General features: G+C 48.4%; 1 protein-coding gene across 2 annotated transcripts in view; it reads left to right on the forward strand.

The window, feature by feature from the left end:
* The window catches only part of LOC311531922 (discoidin domain-containing receptor 2-like), a 158,844-nt gene extending 133,037 nt beyond the window's left edge, over nucleotides 1-25,807 (forward strand). For both annotated transcript variants that reach the window (XM_084649782.1, XM_084649783.1), the window contains exons 13-17: nucleotides 2,439-2,560; nucleotides 4,842-5,039; nucleotides 13,377-13,611; nucleotides 17,825-17,974; nucleotides 23,554-25,807. In XM_084649782.1, the coding sequence (XP_084505908.1) occupies nucleotides 2,439-2,560; nucleotides 4,842-5,039; nucleotides 13,377-13,611; nucleotides 17,825-17,974; nucleotides 23,554-23,694 (846 nt within the window). In that variant the 3' untranslated portion in view covers nucleotides 23,695-25,807. The remainder of the gene's footprint in view (nucleotides 1-2,438; nucleotides 2,561-4,841; nucleotides 5,040-13,376; nucleotides 13,612-17,824; nucleotides 17,975-23,553) is intronic.
* Nucleotides 25,808-27,575: the final 1,768 nt, after the last annotated feature.

The following is a 27,575-nucleotide window of genomic DNA, read 5'->3' on the forward strand; positions in this document are numbered from 1 at the left end:
CAGGGCCCAGGATGGGAGGAGAACCTCGGAAGCGGAACCCCAGACGGCAGGCGGCCAGCCACTCGGGAGTAGCTCCAGGCCAGAACCTCAGCCTTCGTGCCAAGTACCATGACTACCTGGATGCATTCAAAAAGAAAAATGCTGACTCACTAGCCCCATACAGAGACTACAGCTGCCCAGCAGACCTACACCCCAGGGCAAAGGTGTCCTACAAACAGACTCCATGTCTGAACCAGAGCTGGAGGCGCGACGTGGGTTTATTCAGGAAAACCTCGCCAAGGGCTTCATTCGGCGATCTACCTCTCCAGCGGGGACACCATTCCTCTTTGTGAAGAAGGAGGATGGGTCACTACGCCTCTGCATAGATTGGGGGGCGGGGGCAAACTGCGGCTCGCGAGTCACATGCAGCTCTTTTACTGTTAAAGTGTGGGTCACAGAGCCCCCTTCTCCCCCCACATTCTCCACCTACTAGACTGGGCTGGGGGGAAGCTCAGGACCTCTGTCTTGCAGCAGGGTGGTGGGGTAGGGGCCTCCGCCTATCGGGAGGGGGTCTCAGGGCTTTAGCCCCGTGGGAGATGCCTGATGGGGCCCAGGCCTTCAGCCCCCACCCCAGTCTGGTAGGTGGAGAATGGGGGGCTATGGAGGGGGCTCCACGAGCCGCACTTTAAAGGTACAAGAGCCGCATGTGGCTCGTGAGCCACAGTTTGGTCTAGAGTCTCGACTTACCTCACAAGATAAACTTCCTTAGACAGGAGGGTATCTCACCCAACGTTCTCCAACCAGCATGTAACAACCTGGCTGGCTGTGATCCTTTTTTCATGAAGCAAACACACTGTCAGCTTACTTCCTCAGTGAAGGATTCGGAGAGAGTCCCTGTATCTACAGGTATAGTCCAGAACTCCATTGTTTTCACCTATAGACAGGATTCCCTCCTCTTGATTTATTTCTTCCTGTAAATTCCCTCAGTGAATGTTTCACAATCCCTTCACTAGCATTCGGCTTAGACTGCAAATGAGCATCCATTGTGAACTGTACAATACTCAATTTACATAGAGACAGACTGCTAGATGAACATCTTGTGACTGAAAGAAAATTGTTTATCAGCTTCTGGGGATTGGCCCCAACTCACAGACCTTCAGAACAAAATTTTCAGTGTAGATGCATAACTCCTCAGATATTATCCATACGTACAGCTTGCAATGACTATGGAGACCAGTGTAAGAATAGAGACCATGCACAATGCTCTTTGGCAAAATAGTACATAGAGACCAGGCCAAGGGGAATCCATGTAATCCTTATGCACCCCTGTGTCCTCTGCCAGTGGGCACCTAGAGGTCCCCAGGTCACACCTGGCTTAACACATAGAGATGCAGGATATGTTAGAGGACGCTGGCTATCTGTGGCTTGCAAAATGGACCCTTAGAGAGACAAGGTGGGTGAGGTAATATCTTTTATTAGAAGTTGGTCCAATAAAAGATATTACACCTCACCCACCTTGTCTCTAATATCCTGGGACTGACATGGCTACCACCACACTGCCTACAGAAATGGATCCTGGTCCTTTGTGGCTATTGAAGGGAGATTTTGGAGTTCATCACTGGTGGAACTTATTAATGCAACACAGGGAGGACCTTGTTCAAGAAGCCATTATCTTATGCTAATCACCTCGCCAATACCACAGTGATTCGAATCTTTGCTTATTTCAAAATGTTTGCAGAAGGTGATGGTCAAACAACGGATTTTCTGGATCACTCCAAATGGTTTTCAGGATTGGGTGTGAAATGGAGTCTTTTTGGCCAGTGAACGCCTTTTATTGCAGCAGCAGTGAAGTGCTTCTATGATTGTCTTGGCCATTTGCTACAATGATCCGGAGAGCTGGATGAGTTCTGCAAGAAAACACTCGTAAATATTAGAATATGAAATGACCACCTTTGTGCCCTTTGTTACCATTAATGAGCATTCCCACACTTGAGCTTGGATTTGCAGGAATGTTTGGGGCGTAGCTGTACTTTACTCAGTCCCTGTAGTCACATGCAGACAAGGGTATTGCTATTTGTTATTTCTTTGTTTAAAGTTTCAGGTATTCGGTTCAGGAGTAGAAACCATACCATGTGACGTAAGTAGATGAGCAATCAAATATCATGAATACTCAATAGTTGAAGTGAACAGTTAACAAATAAGCCATAGGATGAAAGTAGTTTACATAAGCTCTTCAACAAATACTTACAAATAACAAATCTGTTCACAGAAGCTAGGGGCAGTTTTTCAACTTTTTCTGTTCAGAAACAAAAAAAGACTAAACTCACTGAATAATTTACTTTCATGGGATAATTCAATCAATTCTAACCATAATGATTATCCATAACGTGGTGTGTTTTTCCCTCTTCTTCCCTGACTTTACCACATGTTCATGGCTGACCCTGCACTCCCTTTTCCAGGTGCACCTGTGTGAAGCAGATGGCCTGTTGGAATTTTTGGGACTCTCGTCTACGGAACTCACCAACCAACCGGTTCTAGTGGCAGTGAAAATGCTAAGATCCAATGTCAACAAAACAGCCAGGTAACCACATGACACTATGCAACAGCTTTAATCTGAGTATGAAGCCTGATTCTGCTCTGAGACTAGTTTTACACAGGTTAGCTTCACTGACTTCAGTGGAGCTACTCCAGATTTACACTTGTGTAAGTGAGAGGCGAGTCAGCCCTTGGTGTGTGCATATATGAGCAGTTAGTGCATAAGTGGGTATTTGAACAGAGATAATGGAAGTCAGTGGAATATCAGTTTTAGCCTGGCTGCTGAGTGGAGCTCATGAGCAGAGACCTATCATCCATTCTTGATGGACAAGTGTGATTAATAATGATATATTTTATTATATCACTCCCCCTATCCAGCAGGCACTAGTGGACTTATCCACTAATGCTGTGCACACAGAGATAGGTGAACAAGTCCAGTTCATCCAGGAAAGGGTCACAAAGACACCGAGTGGGAGGAGTACTTTGGAAAGGATGTGATCGTGTGCGTTATAAGGAATGACATGAAAACAACAAGGTTGGCCAGTTTCACAGAAGGCTGGACATTTATGTAGAGAATGGGAACATCCACAGTGACCTTACACTGGATAAAAGCCCTCCAGAATTTATATGGGCATGAGCCAACTTCCAGCTCTTGCGGATTAGAAGGAAACGCTTCCAGAGAGCAGGTTTCCATCATGGCCAGCACTTTGGTTTCTTACCCTTTTCTGTGGTACTAGCCACTGTCAGTGACAGAATACTAGACTGCTGGCCCCATGGGCTGATCCAGTTCCTCGGAGAAACCATAGAAATACAGACATGTTGATAGAAAAATGACCTGATCATATACTACAGTGATGGACGCAGGATTGACAGATGTATAGAAACTGTCACTTCCCGCATAGTGCTATTACATCATCCTTTATCCCTGAGACTTTGACATCACCACATCGGGAACAGCCTCTCCACCTTCTCCCCCACCACTCCCTTCTACCTTCAGAAAACCCTCTGGGGCCTGGCCCAGCCACAGGCTCCCTCCCTGCAGAGCCTGTGTGGCTAAGCCCTGCACTCTGGGGTTGTTTCTGTGCTGCAGCTGTAGGTGCAAAAGGGATTTCAAGAGGGTGCACTCTGGTTACAAAGCAGAATAAAGGGAAATCAGTGGGAGAATAATTTAGGGAGAAAAAGACAGGCAACTCTTCTGGGAGACTTCAGAAAAACTCCCATTCCTCGTATTCAGAGCCTCTCTATTTCCCCTTCGCTCCTCCCAGATGCCTCAAGAAAAGGAAAGAGGACAGTGTTCAAGAAATCAGACTTATGTGTTAGGGGGCTTATTCCTTCACTCACTTACTTCCCTGGTCCTTCTCGCATGAACAGAAAGCAACAATACCCGAAGTCCAAAGGTGCAAACAATTCCATGTTTATTGGGGTGAACTTCCAGCAAGCATGATTCCAGTTTCCTTCCTCAGTGTCCCCCTTCCCAGCTCTGACACCACAGAGCCTTACACCTGTATCCCTGTTCCCATTCTTGCCCTTAGCCAAACATGATTCCAATTTCCTTACCCCCATTCCCTGTTCCCATTTCCCTCTTTAGCCAAACATGATTCCAATTTCCCCATCCCCCCCCCACCCACTCACTTCCTGATTGACTGCAGACTATATAGTAAAACTTGAGTTCTGCTTAGCTATACCTTAACCAAACATTTTCCTGAAATTGAACTAACCAATCCTAACATATTGTAACATGATTATGTAACCAATTATATCCCACCACCTTAATTAGTTTACACCCAGCAAAATTAATTATACAGCAGACAGAAACAATCACAGAACCAGACAGAGATTATACAGACAAACAATAGCAAAGTGGGAACTATAATGACAAAACAATACAGAAGTGAGGATTTCACATCCCAGCTATTGATAAGTGAGTTCTTGCCAGACGGGATGCTATCAAACAAAGTTTCCTTTTACATTTTCTAGGCACTTCCCTTTCTCTGGAGGTGACGGGCATCATCAGGACAGGATTGTATCGTAACAGCCCAATAGCACCTTCTTTCAATGTGACTAGGTTGGAATGTGAGGCTGTTGCCGGTCCCTTCCCAGCTTATGGCTGCCTCTGCTGCTTAGCCAGAGGCCTTAGCCTAAGCACAGGGCCTCAGACTGTCACAGTGAGAGAAGGCTCTTACACCGGCAGACGGTGATTTTGATTCTTTCTTTTATACCTCTATAACTAGCCAAGTGATAAGAATACACCTAAATTCTTACAGTATAGGCCTTTACCGACAGGCCTGAATATCTATATCCTAACATTATGACTTTCTCTTTTTAAGAAATGATTTCCTAAAGGAGATCAAGATCATGTCCCGGCTGAAGGACCCAAATATCATCCGGCTGCTGGGAGTGTGTGTGCGTGATGACCCTCTGTGCATGATAACAGAGTATATGGAGAACGGAGACCTCAACCAGTTCCTGTCACAGCGGGAGATCTGCAGTAAATTCACCATTTCAAACAACATTCCATGCGTCAGGTAAGAGGAGAAGTCGCAGGTTCTAATGCAACAGTTTCAGTGCCCTGAACTTAAAGTACATTAATATTAAAAACAAGCTGAATTGTGAACCAGTTACGGATGCTACACGTGTAACATACCACGAGTACTGCACACCACAGACTAAACACCACAACGTTACTTTTGCCTGCCACAGGATTCCAGCTTCTGTCAGTCCCTTTACCAAGCCACTCTCTCCTCACAGCAAACTACTCCGATGCTTCCCCAGGGTACCCAAGGTTGTGAAGCTTCTTGCTACCACCTGTCTGTGCCATTGTGTGTCAGCCTCCTGACTCCACCAGCCTCTGGCAACACAAGCACTGCCTGCCAGTCCTCTGCCAGCCTCATTGTCTCTGTTCAGATTACCAACAGTTCCTCTGGAGAGTTCCTCTGGAGTGCCCAGCCGCTGTTCCACTCAACACTCACAGAACTCTCAGGGCAAGTCTACACTTAAACCCGCCAACCTAGCACTGTCTACACCGGGCGTTAGGTCAGTATAACAACATCGCTCAGGGATGTGGATGTTTCACACCCCGAGCCACACAGTTATACCAATATAGGTCTGACGTGTAGATTAGATCTCAGATTCTCTACTCCCAAAGGAGGAGCACACACCAACGCACCAGTTTCATCTCAGGATTACTACTCTGCTTAACACAGAACACTTCGCTATAGTTATAGTGAAAACAAGGAGAAGTCTGTTACCAAAGAACAGAGATTCAAATGACAGTAAGTAAGAACACTGGAAACAAATGGTAACAAACTCATAAGCTGCTTTCTGGAGCCTAAACTTAACTCACAAGACATTCCCCTGTCTCCTACATAGTAGCTTACCCCAAGTCATTGCCCCAGCGTTTTCAGCCAGGAGGGCTGAGACCTTCCTTTCCTAAGATCAAGCCTGCTGGCAGCTTGTCTTCCCAGACAGAGGGATGAAATCATCCCCTCTCCACTTATTTTTTGCAGTTACAGACTGTGGTCCCTTACCACAGGAGGTTCCCTCTAAAGAGATTTATTCTGGGGCTGGGGGCGGGGGGGGTTGTCTTTGTAAATCCTCAGGCCTGCACCTGGCCCAGGCAGCAAACATAGCCAGTCTCCAGGTAGGGCCAATGTTTTTTATACTAACTGAGTTGGCACAATGGCATACAATACACAATGGTCTGCTCGAGAAATAAGTGTTTGCTACCCCCCACTGCCTAGGATCACCTTCTAGTGACCTGTCTTAACTTACATGCTTTAAAAACACAATTTTCAGTAATCATACATAAACTCCTTACACGTTATCTGCACCGACATTTCACGACGGTCACGATGATGTGTGTGACGCAGGCATTCAGTAGAGACCTTACATAACCTCTTTTGGTGAACCCGGACGATCCCTTTAAGCCCATATGTCTCTGTGCCCTCTGCCAGTTGGCACCAGTTGGTTTCTGGGGCACAACTATAATATCTAATATCCACAGTTGCGGACAGTACTGGTAGCAGTGATAAAGTGGATGCCTATGGGTGGACAGCTAGAGAGTATGTACTGGTCGGTGGCTTTATTCCCTTGCATTTGTGTGTTTGTGCCAAGTATGTTGTGGGTGTGACGACCCAAACTGCTTCACATACAGTTTTGTGTATTCATTTCCTGTTTTTTCTAAATGTTTAAGTGAGGGGAGTTGAGGAGAGTGTTGGGGTTTGGGGGCAAACTAGGGAGGATGGCTTCCAGAGTTTGCATACAGCACTAGTGCCGGGACTGAGAGAGAAGATTTCATCTGCCCGCTTGAGAGAGAAGAGTTAATTCATCAGCAGCTGCACTTCTCCATCAGATAAAACTTTCTCTCTCTGGAGCAACTCATAAAACTTTTTCCATTGAAGGATAAAATGTGATTGAAAAGTATAGCAACTGATGGAGAAGTTTTTATCTCAGAGAGAGGATTTTATCCTATGGAGAAATTTTGTGTATATGGTGGAGGAATTTTGTCTATACAATGAAAAAAATGTTATCCAACAAAGAGTTTATATTTTGGTTACCCGTTAGCATATAAACTTTCAATTTTGACACATAATGGTGGGAAAAGACTCTAAATACTTTTAAATGGCCAGTTGCACCAGAGCCGCTGCAGATTCATCTATTAATTTTTGTGTAGAAACATTTTTCCTAAACAAGCTGTCCAAAAAGCTCACTGGACCATTAATGTTGATAGTCAATTAATCTTGGAACACTGGGGAAGTTCCAGAAGACTGCTGGACGAAAGCGAATGTTCTGCCAATATCTTAAAAAAGTAAACAGGATGACGTGGGTAATTATAGGCCTGTCAGCCTGACATCGATCCTAGGCAAAATAATGGAACAGCTGATATGGGACTTGATTGATAAAGAATTAATGGAGGATAATATAATTAGTGCCAGTCAACATGGGTTTATGGAAAATTGATCCTGTGAAGCTAACTTGATATCTTTTTATGTTATGAGATTACAAGTTTGGTTGATAGTGCAATTGTGGACTTCTGTGAGGCATTTGACTAGCAGCTGCATGATATTTTGATTAAAAAACTAGAACAATACAAAATTAACACGGCATACATCAGATGGATTAAAAACTGGACACAGATCATGGCTGACTGAATGACAGGAGAATCTGAAGGAGCGAGCTTCACCATCTTGGCTGCCACCCCCACCATCTCCTGAGTCCCCCATGATCCACTGTAACACTGTTGGGCTTTCAGAGTCCAGATCCTGAACAATGTCCTGACCAGCATGGGCCAGAAAGAGGGTCCCAGATGACATCACCACCTCCACCGGCTTCAGTTAAATCCCAAACTATCTGGGATGTGAGACGTTGTCAAACTCTGCCGCCACCCGCACACCCTTCTGTGTGTTCTTTTCCTTCTCCACCATATTTCTTCTCTTTCCTATCCATCTCCTTTTGCCTTCTGTCTAATAAAAGTCTGGCTTAGCCAGCCAAGACTGCATACTTTGCAACACTGCTGTGAGCCTGTGACCAAAAGAGCAGATAAAAGCAGTGCCCTGAACTGCCCAATGCTGGTACTAGTTTGCCAGGTCTCAGACTGGCTGATCAGACCAGGTGCTGCACCTCTATTTCTCCAGCAGGGAAGTTGCAAGTAAGAGTTCTCACCAGAGACAGAAGCTGCATTTTCCATCTTGACTGTTCTTTTCTCCCCCAATTTTGTGTGTGTTTGTCTTGGTTTGTCTTTTAGAAAACAGGATCGGACTTCAACAGCAGCAACAATAACAGCTCCAGTCCAGCTCACCTAACTTCTTCTCTTTCCCCCCAAAAGAACAGCTATCACCATGTGTAGTACCACCTAAAAACCTGTCACTTGGAGGTGTTTTCCTTCTAAAACTCTCTTCAGCTAAAGGTAAAGGGAACAAGGGATATTGTTAAAAAGAAAGCCTTAAATAATACTGTACATTTCAGATGCTTTAACTGTTTTTCCTTCTTTCCTGTCTCTTTAATAAAAGGTTAAAGATGCTTAATGGTGTTCTTTGCCTCTGGACTAAGCCAGCTGAGGTCTCTGTATACCAAACCTTGTTTAAAACTGTTTAATATTGGACAGTGAGAGGGTCACATTAACCCCTTTGACTCTTTGGGCCAATTTATTCCATCAATGTTAATAGAGTGTTATTTCAGCTTCCATACTGATGACCCATCCGACCCCTTAGCTGCGTGGTTCCTCACCTTCACCTCATCAACCAAGCAGCACTGGTTGGGCTCTCCCACTCACCAGAAGAGCCATTCACTTGACCTGGTCTTCCCCAAGCCCTGCTTTCTGTGATCTCACCATGAGTTCTGAGGTCCCCCATCACCTGGTCTCTTTCAGCAGCTCCCCCTCACTCTGTCACTCGATCCTTCTGGGTGTGTCTAGGGTTCAAATTCAGGCTAAAGACTAACCCCTCCCCTTCTGTCTTCACACAAATTGTGCTAACCCAGGGCTCGGACCCCGAGTCCCATGGGGGTTGAAGGGTCCAAGCCTGAGTCAAGCTGAGACCCTTCAAGCCCCAATTTATTCCATCAATGTTAATAGAGTGTTATTTCAGCTTCCATACTGATGACCCATCCGACCCCTTAGCTGCGTGGTTCCTCACCTTCACCTCATCAACCAAGCAGCACTGGTTGGGCTCTCCCACTCACCAGAAGAGCCATTCACTTGACTTGGTCTTCCCCAAGCCCTGCTTTCTGTGATCTCACCATGAGTTCTGAGGTCACCCATCACCTGGTCTCTTTCAGCAGCTCCCCCTCACTCTGTCACTCGATCCTTCTGGGTGTGTCTAGGGTTCAAATTCAGGCTAAAGACTAACCCCTCCCCTTCTGTCTTCACACAAATTGTGCTAACTCAGGGCTCGGACCCCGAGTCCCATGGGGGTTGAAGGGTCCAAGCCTGAGTCAAGCTGAGACCCTTCAAGCCCTATTGCTTTGCAGTGTAAATGCAGTCCCACTGGACTTGTGCTCTGGGAGTCTGCCAAAAGTATCCCACAGTCCCACGTTCTTCCACACTCCCCCACAAACGAAGGGCGAGAGCAGCCACATTTTGGGAGGGTGCTAAGAAGTCTGGGATATGGGTGTTTGGACTCGGGCCCATATAATGCAGTGTAGAGGCTGGAACCCTAGGTTGGGACCCACGGTTCACCAATTCCTAACCTGGGGTTACAAATGGGTGTAGATGCTCAAGCCCTAGGTTAACAAACCCAGGGTCTGCTAACTCGAGTTCTGCTAACCCTGGACTTACATTGCAGTGTAGACATACCCTCTTTGACTTTCATTCCATCAATGCCGATAATTAATTTCTCTGCTGCTCTCTGCTCCTTGCGTTCTCTTCCCTTTCTTCCCTGGTGGTTGTTGATTCTCTTGAATCCTTTGCCAGCCCCAGCCCTAGCTCATCCCCAACATCCTCCGTTCCTGCTCTCATGCAGCAGAGCATCTCTAGTATCCGCTGATCATGCCAACAACTTGTTCCTTCAGTTCTGCCATTGTCCTATGCCAAGCCACTCTACTTTTCCACACTGATCAAATTCCATGCGGGCAATCCCAGCTGACTTTTCACCTCCTTTGACTCAATCCTCAAACCCTCCCTCCCCCACTTCTCCTCCTACACAAGAGCTACCTAATTTCTTGAAAGAGAACACTGGCAAAATAAGACACAGCCTTCCGTTCCCCTTCTACAGCTTCGCCTCCTTCTCTCTTGTCATAGACACAGAAGTTTCTCATTTGCTCTCCTCTAACCCCACAACCTGTCCCAGTATCCCCATCCCGTCTCCTGATCTCCCTCACACCCACTCTCATCCTCTCCCTTACTCTTCTTGTTAGCCCTCGCTCGTCTCTGGCTCGTTCCCCACACAATACAAACATTTTAGTCTCTTCCATCTTCAAAACACCCCCCTTGACCACACTTGCTCCCTTCTTCCTTTCACCTCTTAGCTCATTGAATGCTCTGTTTACAATCGCTGTCTAAAGTTCCTCTCCTCCAATTCCACCCTAGACCCTCTCCAATCCATCTTCTGCACCTTGCACTCCACTGGAACCACGCTCACCAAAGTCACTAATGACCTCTTTCTAGCCAAGCTCAAAACCAGTGCTCCGTCTTCATCCTCTTTGACCAGTCAGCTGCCTTTGGCACCATCAGCCATGCTCTTGTTCTTGAAATCTTCTTCTTCCCTTGGCTTCTGTGACTGTCCTCTTTTGATTCTCCTCCTTCCTCTCTAATCATTCCTCCAGCGTGCCCTTGGGAGGATCCTCCTTGTGCCCCCCACAACTTTCTGTGGGGGTTCCACAGGGCTCTGTCCTTGGTTCCCTTCCCTTGTCCCTCTCCACCTTATCTCTGGGTAATCTCTATGCTGATGACACACAGATCTACCTCTCTGCTCCAGACCTGCCTTCTTCTGTCCAAACTGAAATCTCAGCCTGTCTCTTGGACATCTCCTTGTGGAAGTCTAGCTGCCATTGCATGGTAAATATGGCTAAAATAGAGCTCCTAACCTTCCCCCTGAACCCTTCCTGCTACCTCCTCAGTCACTGTAGACAGCACCACCATGCTGTCACTCAGGCCCATAACCGGGGTGTCATCTTTGACTCGGCCCTCTCTTTAGGTCCTCATTTCCATCTATGTCTAAATCTTGCCCTTCCTCATCCATACCATCTAAGATACAGCCCTTTCTATCCATCCACACAGCTCAGAGGTTCGTCCAGGCTCTCATCTCACATCTGGATGACTGCCACATCCTTCTCTCTGGCCTTGACAGATGCAATCTTGCCCCACTCAGAGCATTCAGAATGTTGCTGCAAAGATCATTTCCCTAGCCCATTGCTTTGTCCTTGTCACCCCTTCGCTCCTTTGCCTCCCTCCACTGCCCCCACATTGCCTCAAATAGAAGCTGCTTGGCTTCACTTTCAGGGCTCTTCATGGCCTATCCGCACCCACCAATCATCTCTCATTTGCTCTTGAGAGGTCAGCTCCCCGTTCTCCTCCTGCCAATGCCAGCCTTCACTGCCCACTCGTTAAATCTCCAAACCAGCCACTGTGTGCTTTCTCCCGTCCTGCTCCTCATTCATGGGAGGAGCTCCCTGTAAACACCCACACCCTACCCAATTATACACATTCAAACCCCTCCTTGAAACTCTCCTTCGAGGTGATGCTGACAACAAACTTAACAATGGTTAGGCTGCTGGTGTAACGAGACCATGGCCCATCCTGCTGATCAATGCTGTCTCCTTGTTTCTTTGTAGGCCCCCGTCTGTCTGTCTGTTGTCTTTTGTCTTATACTCAGATTGCAAAGTCTTTAGGGCAGGAAGCGTCTCTTTGTTCTGTGTTTGTACAGCGCCTTGCACAATGGGTCTTTGTCCATGGCCAGGTTCCTGTGACGGGAGCTGCAGCATGAAGAAGCCTGCAAACTCAGCTATGAGCAATTAAACATTTTCTGTTGGGGGATTATGAGCACCTGGGTGGTAATCACTGGGTTAACGATGTAGTTGGGAGGACATAAGTGGAAGGAGCAGGAAGCCAGGAAAACTGAGAAGGTAAGCTCAGAGGGTGATATTGGGCTGAAGAGTGAAGGCTGTGGGGAAACCTCCTCTTGCTGTAACCCTGACGTACACTGTTATACTTGGCAAGGAAGGAATAAATACACATGTGGTGCAAATGTAACAACCTGGTGTGTGTTTGTGCCATGAGCCCACACAAATTGGCCAGGCAGTGCAGTACACTGGGTAGCGGCAGAGCTCCTTGGTGCTGCAGTAACACAAATAAGGATAAATCGTGGCTGCTTCTGAATATTCTGAACCAAGGCTATCTTGCCTACCATCCCAGGGAAGTTTGTGGCAGAGCCAGTGATAGGACCCTTCTTTCCTGGGTCCTAGCCCACTGCCTTAACCACAAGACTGTATTTTCTCTTTCTGAAGGCACCAGCCTCATTCACTCATCTTCCCAGTTCTGAGCTGTTTGAGACAGAGTCTGCTGGCAAAACCCACATGTGATCATGTCATTAAAGACAGCGTCATAATACATGTGCACAAGGGGGCAGGATTAAGGGCATGAAAAATAACAAACGGTATGTCTAGAGACATGGTAATGGTGGCAGTCAGGACATCCTGCCCTTTCTCAGCCCTGCAAGAACACAAGCTCTTCCCCAAGAAATAACAATATGCCGTTTAGGGCCAGATTTACAGGCACTAGCCTCTCTGTCTGTGACTGCCAGTCAGGTCACTTAGATACCTAAGCCCCACCCAGCACCCATAAATCAGGGACTTGTGTGATGTGGGGCCAGATTTCCCAATAGCTTGGAGCCAAATTTCCAAGTGATCAGCATACACCATTGAGGCCAGATTGTCAAAATGGCTGAGGACCCTGTGCTGAGCACCCTTGGAAATCTGGCTACTTCTTTTGGTGACTAAATGGGAGCTGAGTGCTTTGGAGAATCTGTCCCACAGTTGTGAAATCCCTGATTTATGGGCTCTCAACATCTCAGGGTATGTCTACACTGCAGCTGGGAGAGAGTGCAGGGAGCCAGAGTCACACAGGCGGGGCTCCAGCTAGTGTGCTAAAATAGCAGTGTGAACATTGCAGCTTGGGCTCTCAAGCCCACCAGACCCCTGGATCCGTGCTCAGGTGGCTAGCCCATACATGGCTCACACTTCCGGGAAGGCAGTTAGTTCATTGCAAATGTACACTCTAGACTGACAGGGATAGTGAGGAATGAGGAGTTAAGTGACACCATTGTGCTTATTGCAACACACAGCATGCAAGATTCCCGCAGCAGGAAGAGTCAAGAGAAAAGCAACTGCAAGGAAACTCTCCTTTGACTTTCTGTTTGTTTTAAATGCAGCTATTCCAACCTACTGTTCATGGCCACCCAGATCGCCTCTGGAATGAAGTATTTAGCCTCCCTGAACTTTGTGCACAGAGACCTGGCCACCCGCAACTGCCTGGTTGGGAACAACTACACCATCAAGATTGCAGATTTTGGAATGAGCAGGAATCTATACAGCGGGGATTATTACCGTATCCAGGGCAGAGCTGTGCTGCCGATACGCTGGATGGCCTGGGAAAGTATCCTCCTGGTAGGGGCTGCTCACAGTGCTCTTTCTCTCTTCCTTTAGTATGTTGCCCCCATGGGGTGTGGGTGTGGGTGTGTACACACTTTGTACAGGAAACTGAGTAACAGCACAAGTCTCCTTTTCTATCCTTATTGTCTCCTTTACGAATCAATAGGATCTTGGCAGCTGGCTGTACCGCTTATCGTGTATCCCCTTTGGTAACTGGAGGTACCCTCTATGCCACGCATCCCATATGCTGTGTGCAGCCTCTGACTCTCCACCATGCAGACCGCAGTGGCACTGTTCCATCAAACTGCACTGAGCCCATCTCTTCCTCCAGAGAAGGAAGGCAACCACGTGGTTACAGCACAGGAGTGAATGTCTGAAAGCTGGGTTTTTATTCCTGAATGCTACAGATTCCCTGCTCGGATCTGAGCAAGTCACCTCTCTGTGCCTCTGTTTATCAATTGCCAAAATGTGGCAGGAAGGAGAGAGATCTTTTCCCTCTTTCTCAACTCACTAGCTTAAACTGGATTTTAAGTATTTAAACTATTACACATTTCTTACCTTCCCTGTGCAAGAGTGGCTGGTGCCTCAGTTTCCCCTGATTGGTATGTCTGTTTAGCTAAACCAACACTCCACCTATTCGGAAGCAACCAAAGTCCAGAGTAAACCCAAGCTCCAACTGGAGTACTTTCTTCAGCCCTTTGCTGTCTTCCTCTGACTGGGGAAGAAAGGATTTGAACAGGGCCTTCGCCCCTCTCAGGTGAGTGCACTAACTCCCGAGCTAGGGGATGTTCTGGCGTAGCGAGTCCTCAGTCTTCTGTTGAAGCTAAACAGGTTAAATAACTAAAGAGTTACTGAATCAGGACCTGGGTCTCCCATCTCTCATGTGCATGCCCTAACCACCAATCTACAGAGTCATTCTCACATCTCTCTCGGGTCCAATGACTCTTTCAACAGCTTCAGTAGGAGAGACTGAAGGCACCCCATGTCAGATGATCCCATAGCTGCTGGGTTAGAGCACTGAGCGGAGTGGCGGGAGGGTCCTGTTCAATCTTGTCTCCTCTTCCGGCAGAGTGGGGGAAGCTGAACCTGGGTCTCCGACATCCCCAGGAGTGCGCTAATGACTGGGCTGAAAGCTGGAAGGTGGGCACCACCAGCATTGCCTCCTCCTGTCACCGTGTGTGGCGCAAGGCAGGTGCCTCAGGGTATGTCTGTCCTGCAAAAAAACCCCGCGGCAGCAAGTCTCAACGCCTGAGTCGGCTGACTCGGGCAGCAGAGCTAAGAATATCATTGCAGACGTTCCCAGCCAGGCTGGAGCCTGGTCTCTGAATCCCGGCAGTGGGGTGGGTTTCAGAGCTCAGAGATAGGCACTTCCCTGCCGTCTGGAGTTAGGTGCCTATATTCCTGAGAGGGGTGAGGCTTAAAACACTCCCCTCTCCTCAGCATCTCCCATTGGCTAGGCAGCTCCCCGCCTAGCGCGCAGGTTTTTGTGAATCAAATTCCAAGGGGCCTGTCTCTCCCCATGCATGGTACAGGAGCCCAGGTTTTGTGCATCGCAGTGTTGTTCCTGTGATTTGCTCAGCGCCTAACTCTCTTTGTGGATCTGGCCCCTGCTGCGGCAATTTTGAAAATCCCAGGAGGTGCCGATCTGCCTCTTTGGGCACCTGAATACCTTTGAAAATCTGGCCCTGGAGTTAATTAGTAGATAGGCAGCACTGCCAGCGGTATTGTAACAAGGTGCCAGAAAGGTGGCAAGACTCATAGGGATGGGAGTTAGGGGCAAGAAAGCACCGCAGGGTGCCATGCACCCAGCCAGCCTGGTAAGACTGGTACCCACAGGATGGCCTCACTGATTTGCCTAGTCTAAGTTTCAAGGTCCCAAGCAATATGGCTCCCACCTCTTCCCCTCAGGAGCCAGCTCTGCAGCCTGATGTGTTTCACTCTCAGGACATTCCTCTCATATTCCTCCTGGTTTCCATTTTCTAACTAATCTGTCCAGTCATGCAGTTACCCCCCCACTTCCCTTAGTGCCCAACACAGTGATCCTCACCCCAAGAAACAGGCCTACACATCTGGTAGGTAAACATTTTCATAATTTTGCACCATTGCTCTGAGTCATACTCTCTTATAACACACCACATTATTCCTTTTCCTCCTTGTGTGAACACCCTTCAGATATTTGCCGACTGTTCTCATGGCATCTGTAGTCACCGCCTGGTGAAGCTGCGGAGAGCTCGTTCCTTGATCTTTTCTCACAAGCCAGGCCCGCCAGATCCCTGATCGTTTGTGCTGCTGATTATTTTTCTGGCAGTGTGTTGTCCAGAACTGAGCACAATATTCCAGGCGCAGTCGCATCAGAGGCAATGCCTGCCCCTACCCTTTGACCCCGCAGCTTTGTGCATTCAGAGGCCAAAATCACATTCGACTTTTTGGCAGCTATATCGCATTGCAACCTCAAGACTAATTTCCTGTCTAGTGTCATGCCTGGAGCTCTGCCTCCCATCATGTATCTATGTGCCTGAGTGGTCTGTCTCCAGTGATTACCTACCTTTCCCCCGCTTGTATCTTATTTGGCTGTGTTCTGCCTGTGTTGTTATACTGTCTAGGTTCCTTTGTATTATTTCTCTGTCCTCAGTGGTGTTTCCAACTCAGAAAAATGTAATGTCTGTGAACCATGCTGTTTAATCCCCTCTTGCAGATTAGGAATGTAGGTGTCACACAGAACTGGCCCATTTTCTTTCTTTGTGGCAGCTAATCTCCATCCAGGATAACTTGAGTCCTTGCCAAGCCTCCAGCAACTCATTGCCCCGCCCACCCTTAATGTATTAGTGTCACACCGCCTTGCAGTCGTTTTATTAGCTGGTTAATGCAGAGACCCAATCACCGAGAAATGACCGTGTGCTGCTCAGAGCAAAGGGCCACGCTCCAGTGCTGAGGGGAGAGCACAGCAGCTCACCCCTGGGATTGCTGCCGCTGGTGACACAAACCCCATCTCTCAGAGAGAGGCAGAAGCACCCTGAATTTCTCTCCGACTTGCTTCCCGAACCAGGGACCCTTCCCCAAGCTGCAACCTCTTAGGGCTGTCTGGCGTTTGCCAGAGAAGACACCCATCCACCCAGCAGCCTGGCTCTCTTACTGCAGTCACTCCCTCCCCTCTGCACGGGGGTAAGATGAGAGTGGGTCGTAGTGTGTACGAGACTCTGTCTCCGGAAGGTCTGCGTGGAACGCATTTCCCCGGCAAAGAGAGCAGCTTCCTCAAAGCCCTACTGCCGAGGCTGCAGGCACCATGTGTTTCTTATCCCCCAACGCTCTTCACCTCCTTGCAGTCAATATCCAGGATACCTACCGCACCTAGGTTTAAAAGTACAGTACACCCTTTCTGTAACGAACCCCTGGGGAGCCAAGCCTTTTGTTCGTTATAGCCAGAGGTTTGTTATAGCGAAAGAGCCCTGCTTGGGGGAATGAGGGTGGCTGACAACTCGTGCCCCACAGTGGGAGCTGAGAGCTCCTCCGGACCATGGCCGCGGCTGACAGCTCTCTGCCCCGAAGGAGCACTCAGCGTTCTGCAGCTTCACAGCCCCAGGGCCGGAGGAGCTCTCAGCCCCACACCACAGCCCCAGGGCCGGAGGAGCTCTCAGCCCCACACCACAGCCCCAGGGCCGGAGGAGCTCTCAGCCCCACACCACAGCCCCACGGCCGGAGGAGCTCTCAGCCCCACACCACAGCCCCAGGGCCGGAGGAGCTCTCAGCCCCACACCACAGCCCCACGGCCGGAGGAGCTCTCAGCCCCACACCACAGCCCCAGGGCCGGAGGAGCTCTCAGCCCCACACCACAGCCCCACGGCCGGAGGAGCTCTCAGCCCCACACCACAGCCCCAGGGCCGGAGGAGCTCTCAGCCCCACACCACAGCCCCAGGGCTGGAGGAGCTCTCAGCCCCCCACCGCAGCGCCAGGGCTCGCGGTGGGATCAAGGGACCAGGTTCGCTGTATCCCAAGGTTCGTAATTGTGAAGGGCGTTATAGCGAGGGCATGCTGTACCATGTGTGACTGCTCAGAGAAGGAGCTGGTGAGAGTCCCCCCTCTGGCTGGGTTTGTGCTTCCCTACCTCTTGCATGTGCAGACAGTGGATTGAAACGGTCAGCTCTTCCCACCAGTTGTGTCCCAGCTCGGTAGGCTGGGCACAAACAGCTCTGTGCATGTGGCAGCAGCCGACCCGCTCTTCTCTCCACAGGGCAAGTTCACCACAGCCAGCGACGTCTGGGCGTTTGGGATCACACTCTGGGAGATGTTCACGCTGTGCAAGGAGCAGCCCTACAGCCTCCTCTCGGACGAGCAGGTCATCGAGAACACCGGGGAGTTCTTCCGGAGCCAGGGCAGACAGGTGAGGCAACACCACCTCTCCCCCTTTGCTCTCCCAAATCTTGTTCAGCTGCTCCCTTTTCCTGGCCTTCACACAGCCCTGGCCTCCTCTGCCTTCCACCCCTGGCCTCTCCAGCAGATGCTCTGCCTCCGTTCACCTCAGAGACCCTCGGAGCACTGCTCCTCCCCTCCTCTTGCACCCCACTGGATCCCCTGTGTCCTGCTTCCCGTTACTCCACGTGCTGCTCTCCCTGAGTCCCTTCGTCACCTCCTCCTAGCCCAGTCCACACTCCACAATCCTGCTGTCTCTGATGCTGCCATTTACTCACTGTCAGCCTCGACTTTCTTGGTCTCTCCTCCACATCTCTCCAGTGGGAACACCTCCTCCCCTCTGGCTGGGCCTTTTCTGTGACTCTGGCCCTCACAGCCTCCACTTGCCTTCCTCGTGCTCACCCTACTGGAGGCTGTTCCTGCCTGCATTGCCTTCTGTGCCCTCCCCTGCCACCTGTGCTCCCCCCAGATGGCAGCTGAAGCAAAATCCTTTGGGATCCTTCTCTGACTCTGCTCTTTATTCCATGTATCAGAGGGGTAGCCATGTTAGTCTGTATCCACAAAAACAACGAGAAGTCCAGTGGCACCTTAAAGGCGAACACATTTATTTGGGCATAAGCTTTTGTGGGTAAAAACCCCACTTCTTCAGATGCAGAAGATGAAGTGGATTTTTTACCCATGAAAGCTTGTGCCCAAATAACTTTGTTAGTCTTTAAGGTGCCACCGGACTCCTCATTGTCTTTATTCCATGGACCTCTGTCCCTTTTCTTGGGAGCCAAATGACTGCTGTCTTGTCATTCATAGGTGCCAGGCCTCTGCACGGTACACCCCAAAGGGGGGACTCATGTGGGAAAGTGCTGGTTATCATCACACTCCTGGCCTTAGAGTCCAATCTTGAACCAGTGTTGCAGAGAGGATGAGAAAGAGGAGGCTGAGAAGAGGCCCTTCGATTTGGCCAGGAAGGGGTCATTAGAGAGCAGGCTGAGACCAGAGTCAGTGGAGTATCGAGGGCAGGAGCCAGGCTGGGAGGGAGCCAGGTCAGAGCTGGAGGAGAGGAGTTCAGTGCATGTTGGTTGCAGACTGCACGCTCAGCAAGTAATGAAGTGACAGGAGACACAGCGGGCATTGAGGAATGGTTTACTGCGGGTCGGGGGGACCCACACTGGCTTACATTAGGAGGGGAAAGGACTGGGGGGTTATGACAGACTGAGAAGGAGAATGAGACTGGAAGGAGCCTGGGGGCAATGGAGATAGGCAACAGGCAGGGACAGGACTGCTGAAGCTGGGGAGAGGAGGTGAAACACCTCAAGGTCAGCAACAGGGGAGAAGGGGAAGAAGGCGTTTGAGGAGAAGGGGGCTTTGTCCATTTTCCACATGACAAAGTCAGGCAGCTCCCGGACAGAGAGGGGTGGAAAAGGGTTTCAGGAGGAAGTTGAAGGGTAGTTGAGGAAGTAATGGGGGGTACATGGGATTCAGTGAAAGAGGAAAAGTAGGAGTCAAGAAGTCTGCAGAGGAGGACCTCAGCATGGTCATGGGACTCCCTGCAGGCCATCCAGGAGCATAATAGCCAGAGCTGGGAGTGAACCAGTCAGCGGGTCAGACTCTATGCTGGCAGAGTGGGGTGCGGGAGTCATCAGGGCTGGAGAAAGCAGAGTGGAGGGAGTGTGCTGAAGAGAAGACTGAGATTGGCAGAGCAGACATGGATGTGAGCAGCCCAGAGGCTGTGGAGGGCCAGGAGGCTGTGGGCGATGCTGATGGGTTTGAGTGAGGTTTGGAGAGGGAATTCTGAGAGACAGAGATCAGAGAGGGAGCAGTGTTGGCTGAAGACAAGGTTGAGGGAGAGGCTCGCTTAGTGAGTGGGAGAGCTGATCTGCGAGTGCAGCTTACAGGGGGGTAGGTGAGCCAGAGGATGTGGGTGGCTCTGGGTTAGACAGGCAAATGGAAGTTGCCACCAGGGAGAGTTCTCAGGTCGGACCTAGTATGGCATTCTTGGGGGGGAAGGCTCTCAGTCTTTTCTTGTGTATACGGCACAGAGCACACTGAAGGCACTCGGCAGACGGGCATCGCAACAAGGGATGGGCAAACACTGCAACAAACTTCAGGAAATATGCACTCCAATTCTGGAATGAATTCATGGCAACTGAGCTCAGCCACCCTGCTTTTTGGTTTGCTTTCCACACTCATTCCAGGGATAGGTTTCAATTGCAGGAACAGGTTGTGGAATATGATTTGCAAAGTCACATGTACAAGGATTTGTGGAAATCAAATTTTGAATGTCCACATACAAGTATGATCCCTGAAAGGGCTTGTTCAGCTAGTCATTCAACTATCACCTGCCTTATGAATGAGGAGGACTTGTGGCAACTGAGAGACTAACAAATTTATTTGAGCATAAGCTCTCGTGGGCTAAAGCCCACTTCATCAGATGCACGTAGTGAAAAATACAGTAGGAAGATATATATATATACAGAGAACATGAAAAAATGGGGGTTGCCATACCCACTCTAATGAGACTAATCGATTAAGGTGAGCTATTATCAGCAGGAGAAAAAAACGTTTGTAGTGAATCAGGATGGCCTATTTCAAACAGTTGACAAGAATGTGAGAGTAACAGTGGGGGGAAATTAGCATGGGGAGAGGTTCCAGTGCATCATCAAGGATCTACAACCTATCCTGAATGACGACCCATCACTCTCACAGATCTTGGGAGACAGGCCAGTCCTTGCTTACAGACAGCCCCCCAACCTGAAGCAAATACTCACCAGCAACCACACACCACACAACAAAACACTAACCCAGGAACCTATCCTTGCAACAAAGCCTGTTGCCAACTGTGTCCCATATCTATTCAGGGGACACCATCATAGGACCTAATCACATCAGCCACAGTATCAGAGGCTCGTTCACCTGCACATCCACCAATGTGATATATGCCATCATGTGCCAGCAATGCCCCTCTGCCATGTACATTGGCCAAACTGGACAGTCTCTACGTAAAAGAATAAACAGACACAAAACAGACATCAAGAATTATAACATTCAAAAACCAGTCGGAGAACATTTCAACCTCCCTGGACGCTCAATTACAGACCTAAAAGTTGCAATTATTCAACAAAAAAACTTCAAAAACAGACTACAATGAGAAACTGCAGAACTGGAATTAATTAATTAATTTCTCTGTCTATATATATATATATCTTCCTACTGTATTTTCCACTGCACGCATCTGATGAAGTGGGCTTTAGCCCATGAAAGCTTATGCTCAAATAAATTTGTTAGTCTCTAAGGTGCCACAAGTCCTCCTGTTCTTTTTGCTGACGCAGACTAACACGGCTGCCACTCTGAAACCTGTCACCTGCTTTATGTGACTAATCACTGCAACGAGCAAATAGTATATCAAAATATGCCTGGAAAATGAATTGGGATCAATTCACAGAGCTTAAAACAATTCACCAATAAAGATGTAGAATAATTTGGAACATTAAATCCATTTCAGGAAATCCCTCTCTGCCCAGAGATGTAACTGGAGCAGAAAGGGCGGCTACATTTGTTGCATACAATATTTGTTATGAATAGTTTGCTGAGCTGTAATAGTGAGTGGGAGGCTCATTCGTGATTAATAACTGGCAGCTCGTATAGTGCCAATCAGGCAGAAAAGCCCACGGTTTTCTTCATTCTTCCAAATTGACAAAATGGTTCCTAACTGGAGCCAATTACACACTCGGGAACAATTCAACATGAAGAAAGGATAGAGAGAGGAAGAAAAATAATTGTGGCCCATCCCCTAGCTTTCAGGGGACCCCAGAATGTGCACTAGCCTCATTGCCACATCTAAGGGTATCAGGAACTCTCTCACTACACACGCATCAGGCTAGTGTCGGAGCACCTGAACTGACAGAGATGTGACCCAGATTTCACTTTTGGAGCTGGGTAAAATACCTTTAGAGCTACTGCTTTTAAAGGTCAGAGGGGAAAGCCCTTTGAACAGTGTCCCATGGAGCTACTCTTCAGTTGGATGGATTCCTTTGAAAAGCTCTTCCAAAATCTGCTGCCATGCAGGGTAAAGCTTTTTGAGCAAAACCCCAAGGGCAACTACATTCCCTAATTGTTATGCTTTCAGACCAAGATATTAGCTTCAAATTGGGTTTTGAGGTGTAAAATCTAATCCTTGGTTTGATTAGTTCACAATGGCTCACTGAGAGGGAAGGTGAAAGGTACCAATTCAACAGCCCTTAAGCTTGAAGTCCCCTCTTTCTTTCTAGAACAGTTGGAGGAGCAGGGTAAGCCTTACACACACACTCCGTACCAATGTCTCTTGACCTGGAGATTGTTTTATCTAGTGATGACACGGAGTTGTGTTATCATGGCTCACACAGGCCTTGGCTTCTCTGCTGAGACTGCCAGCAAAGGGCCAGCTGCTGGCAGGGGGCACAAATTCTTGCTGTGATTCTAGGTGCCACAGATCCTAGCCAGCACCCCTCCTTACCACCCACTAGGACTGCTGTGAGGAGAAGCCACGCCTCATTGCTCTGAATCCCTGGGGGTGTTTCAAACTTCCCTGGGTCTCAGCAGGCTGCAGCATTGTTTCCTCCTTGGGCCTGTCTGGCACATCCTGGGCACTGACTCTCAATCTGCTGCCCCTTCTCAGAAATGGAACTGCTCAGCCCACCTGCCCCATGCTGCCCCTCCAGCTGCCCCAGTTACTTAACCCACTCCCTGAACTCCACCCAAATGGTGTGAGCTTCTGGTTACAGTATCTCTCTCTCAGGGGCCTATAGCAGTTGTGAAGCGGTGAGCACACATCGTACACTTTGCACAGGGTCCAACACATGCTCTTTACTTAATCATGTAAAGCACAGGAGAGCAAATATGAAACAAAGCAATAAATATCTGAACCCACAGCCTCCTCACTGGGTCACCCTTCCCTGGTGAGTCCTTGGAGATCCATCTGTGTCAAGGAAGAATCCCTTACCCAACTTGATCTTCCTCTCTCCTGCACCATGCCTCCGTTCTCCTCCTCCTCCTCTCTCTTTCCTTCTGGATGGCTCCTACCTTCCCTCCTCCCTTCAGAGTAGTCAGCTAAACTGGTTTTTCTAATGATTCAGCTGCTTTTTAGCATAACCTTTGTGAAATGTAAGTACTATTGTTAATCTTAAATATTTCCCATTGTCCCTGTCTGGGGTGTACTAGAATTTTCATTTAATGGAAATACGGAAATTTTGACTTTTTGTTTCGATTTGGAACAAATTTTGAAATGTTGGAATTTCTCACTGGATGAAGATCCCTTTTTCTGATCACAGCTGTGTTATCAACTGAGCTAACAAAACACCCACATAGCTAATGTGTATGCATGTATCGGTTTCCTCCCTGGGGGGCTGACAAAAAAAATGACATTGAAACTTTACCTGCTAAGAGGAAGTTACCCCAGTAAGTGTTAAGAAAATGCATGGCTGGTCACTGTCTTGTAAAATCTAGAGAAAGGGCAGCCATCCCTTGTTATTAATTGGGTAATTAATAACCCTGAAGTAGTTGTATTTTTCCTGCTTGCAGATCTATCTGTCCCAAACATCTCTGTGTCCAAACTCTGTGTTTGACCTGATGTTAAAGTGTTGGAGCCGAGATATAAAGGATCGTCCCACTTTTGATACGATTCACCACTTTCTGGTAGAACAAATGGACTGTAACATTTGACCTGAGCGGAAAAGAGACAAATTGCTGAGAACAGGATGACTTTGGTGGTGTCTCTTTTTGCCTGTCTCTCCCAAACAGATGGGCAGGCGGCCCTCACTACAGTCCCTTAGACTGTAATCTCTTTTAAATTGAGATGTCCATGGCAGCTGCTCGTTTTATTGGCCATGGTCTGACATACATGACCAGAGGAAACCTATTTTATTGGTAGAAGAATCATCTCCTGTTCTGCATAATTTCCTGGGAATACTGTGAGGGGGGTTTCTTTGGCACCCCGTGGCTACAGACACCTGTGGACAGAAAAACTGGAGAAGACTTTACAAGGGACTCTCAGCTCTCCCCAAAGAGACAAGAAGAGAAAGCTAACAGCTCAGGAGCTAGGATTGGAAGAAAGGATGCAGAGAAATAAAGGCTCCAGTCTTCTAAAAATATAGCAGCTCTGTGCACGTTAGCAAGCAATTCAGTATGTCCTTGCTAAAGAAAATATATATGATGTAACTAACTATAAATGAATAGAAATAGGCAGTGGTTACGGGGACTTGAGAACCAGACAGAGTTAGATTTAGCAACCGTTTGGAGGTAATATGATCAGGGACTGCAGTTGATGTGGATAGAAGAGTCCAAGTCCGTGTCCTTTTATTCCTGTGGTTAGTAAGCACTGCTTTTGTTATATATGTGCCTTTTTCCCACACTGGATTTTTATCTTTAAAAAATGAATGTCAAAGGTCATAGGAAGGTCACTGTAGTAGAGGATCTTTCTTTGACCTACAAATAAAGGTTGGGGTAGAGGTTTGTATTGGAAAATAGCTGATACCGTACTACTGTCTCTATGTAGATTTATTATCCTTATGAACTTGTAGCCAGAATGGACTGATGTGCAATGAATCCTGTATAAATACCCATTAATATGAGATGTCTAGGTCAATGCTGTTATGTGGTGGGAGGGAGCTCACATTGGGTGAGACGGAATGGGTGAAAGCCGAATTGCTGCATCATTTGTCAGAGCTCAGTGCGTGCCTGAGCACAAGGGAGAGAGCACCTACCACGCCAGCATCTGCCCATCTGTACTGGTCTTGTCAACATGTCGGACATTCCTGCTGCGGCAGGGCCAGCTCTACCATACCGGCAAAGGTGCTGCCTGCCTGGCCCTGTGGGAGGTTTCCTTCTGGCAAGGAGGGGCTGACACGCCAGAGGAGACTGTTGTTGCTGACTGTGCTGGGCTTGCTCTTCACACCCTGTGCCGCCGACCTACGAGATACCTAGTCATGGAACTGCGAGTGATGTCTTGTTTTGATGATGTCACAGAATGCTCTTCCCCAAGGTTTTGTGGGGGGCAGAGAATTCAGAGCCTACTTTCCCCATTGCTGGTTTACCGGGGGTCTGGGTGGATGGTCCCCCTTATTAATCATGTCATGACGGGCTTCAGGGCCAAACGAAAAATCTCCTACAGTGGAGAAGGTGAAAATTTAGCATTTCCTTCTCCAGGCTTTTTAAACTCTTATAAAGCACCTAATTCAGAGCAGGAATTAGTCTTAACCTCTCCTGAGTCACAAGCATATTCTATCCCCTGCCGGCGCATGGGCTGATGTGAAGAGCTCTGTGTGTATTGAGGGGGAGGCCATTAGGGAGAAGGAAAGTGTATATAGCTACAATAAGACTGTGTGTGCAAGAAGAAAATCCTGGTGTAGAATTGGCTCGAAACTGTCCTGTGATGCATCAGGAAATTTCTGCTGTTTGCTTCCTCAGAGATCAACTATACTGAAGTCTGTAACAATGTTAACCAGTTAGATCTCATATGCAAATGACTGCATCCTGATTGGCTCTTCAGAAGCTAACAATTTTTCTTGCTTCAGCCAATCAGTTCAGTTATGCAATTATATGCTTCCTGACTGGCTACTAGGAAGCAAATAATAGTCTGATTCTGGCTCTCTGCCATCATCTTCACAGCCACAGGAGAGAGCTGTAGATACTTCTGATTTAAAACATTTGGAATATGTAAACGTATGTAAACTGACTTCTTGTGTTTGTTAATGTCAGGATTTAGTTTCCCTCAGTTTAAATATTGATTCATACAACATTTGTCTCTCATATCAATAAATCTTGATGGTAAACTCAACAGAGGTGAATTTCTCCTTATTATCTGAGTGTCTGCACAGAGGACATATGTCTAGATCAACATGCTGTAGCCTTGTTATATAAATGGCAGTTTGTGACCTTAGAATGAACATCCATTGGTCATGTCATAAAATGGACACAGGAAGGAATTTCTAAGCATAATTTGAGAAGAAAGGCCTGCATCATCCAGGCAGAATTGACAAAGGCTGAAGGACAAATGGAAGCATCACTGCAGTGGTTCTCCTGGTGCCCTGGGACACCTCTCCTTAAATGTCTCACTTCTTTCAGTTAGTATTTTTGTCCTTGTTATATTACCTCAAAACATTCAGGTTTGAGGAAATATAACAGGTACTTTTACAACCAAGAAGAGTTCTCCATTTTTAATCATAGACAGATGTAAACAGCCTGTGTCAGATGCTTCCCTTGCCCTGTCAGATGGTCCAAACTGGAGGGGAACTGGTATGGTTCCACTGTGCAGGGAGGAGGATTTGGCTCGCCATGCAGGCTGTCTGTGGTGGAGTGGGCTAGGCCCAGAGGCCCCTTACTGGAGGCCTCAGTGTCCTGCCACACCTGTACCAGGAAAGGAGCAGTAGAGGAGTCCAAGCAGCCTAGAGTGGCTGCTTCTGCGGGAGGGCCATCTAAAAGGAGGTGCAGAGCTAGAGACAGTCAGTTCCTTGCTGGATCTAGAGGAGCACAAACGGAGCTCCTGACTGGCTAAAGGGAACTGCAGCACCGTGGACAGCTCAGTGCTGGCAGGGACTGGAGCAGTAAGGAAGAAAGAGCTCCTGGCTGGCTTCTGGGTCTGAACTTAGATGAGCCCCGGGGTAAGGATGAAGCTTTGGTAAAGGCTGGGGCCACGGAAAAGTGGCCCAGGGAACTGAAAGCAATGTAGTTAAAGGGACATGATGGCATGTGGCTGCTATTCTTAGGGTCCCTGTGCTGGAACCCAGAGTAGTGGGTGGGCCTGGGTGTCCCCCCATAGCCCAGTGGGGAACTGTCCTACAGTCAGACAGCAAGAGACCCCCAGAAGGGGAACTGAACTATTAGTGGCCCAGCTGGGGCCAGAGTAGACCAAGAGAGTGAAACCATTGCCTCCAGGGAGGAAGCCCTGAGGGGATGGCCTGATATTGCAGACACACCTAACCAGAAGGGGCATGCGTGAGAGGTGGGTGCCATGCTGTTACATTTAGTACCAGAAGTGGGATCCTTTGGACTGACCTCTGATCAACAAGGGGCACATGGCCATGGACGAGGGGATATTCCTGTTGGTGGCAGGCCAGCAACATCAGGAGACTGCTATGCAGGGGCAGCAGCAGCTGACCCAGGCCCTACTGATGCAATTAATGGAGAACCTGCAATGGCAATAGGAGGTCCAGTTTGTGGTGCAACAATGGTGGCAGGAGATCCACTTCAACCAGCAGGAGTGGATACAGAGGCGGTCGGGTCACACCACACCCAAGAGCCCAGTCGGTGATGGAACTGGTGGTTGGCTGGCTCCAGGCCTGGCAAAACTCAGATCAGACAATGACCCCTAGGCCTTCCTTCAGACCTTTGAGCAGGTGGCAAAGCAGCAGACTGGAAAGAGTCAACTTGGGCAGTCTGTGTAGCACCGTTCCTGATGGGTGAGGCACAGACAGCTTACTGGGTGGTAAGCAATGAGCAGGCAAGTTCCTACCTAGTGGTGAAGGCAACCATTTTGGATTGGCTAGGGCTGACATCAGAGACGTACAGGCACAAGTTCCAGACAGCATCATTCCCGCAAGGGGAGC

The sequence above is a fragment of the Lepidochelys olivacea genome, assembly GCF_965140295.1.
Source record: "Lepidochelys olivacea isolate rLepOli2 genome assembly, chromosome: 16".
Classification (NCBI taxonomy): Eukaryota; Metazoa; Chordata; order Testudines; family Cheloniidae; genus Lepidochelys; species Lepidochelys olivacea.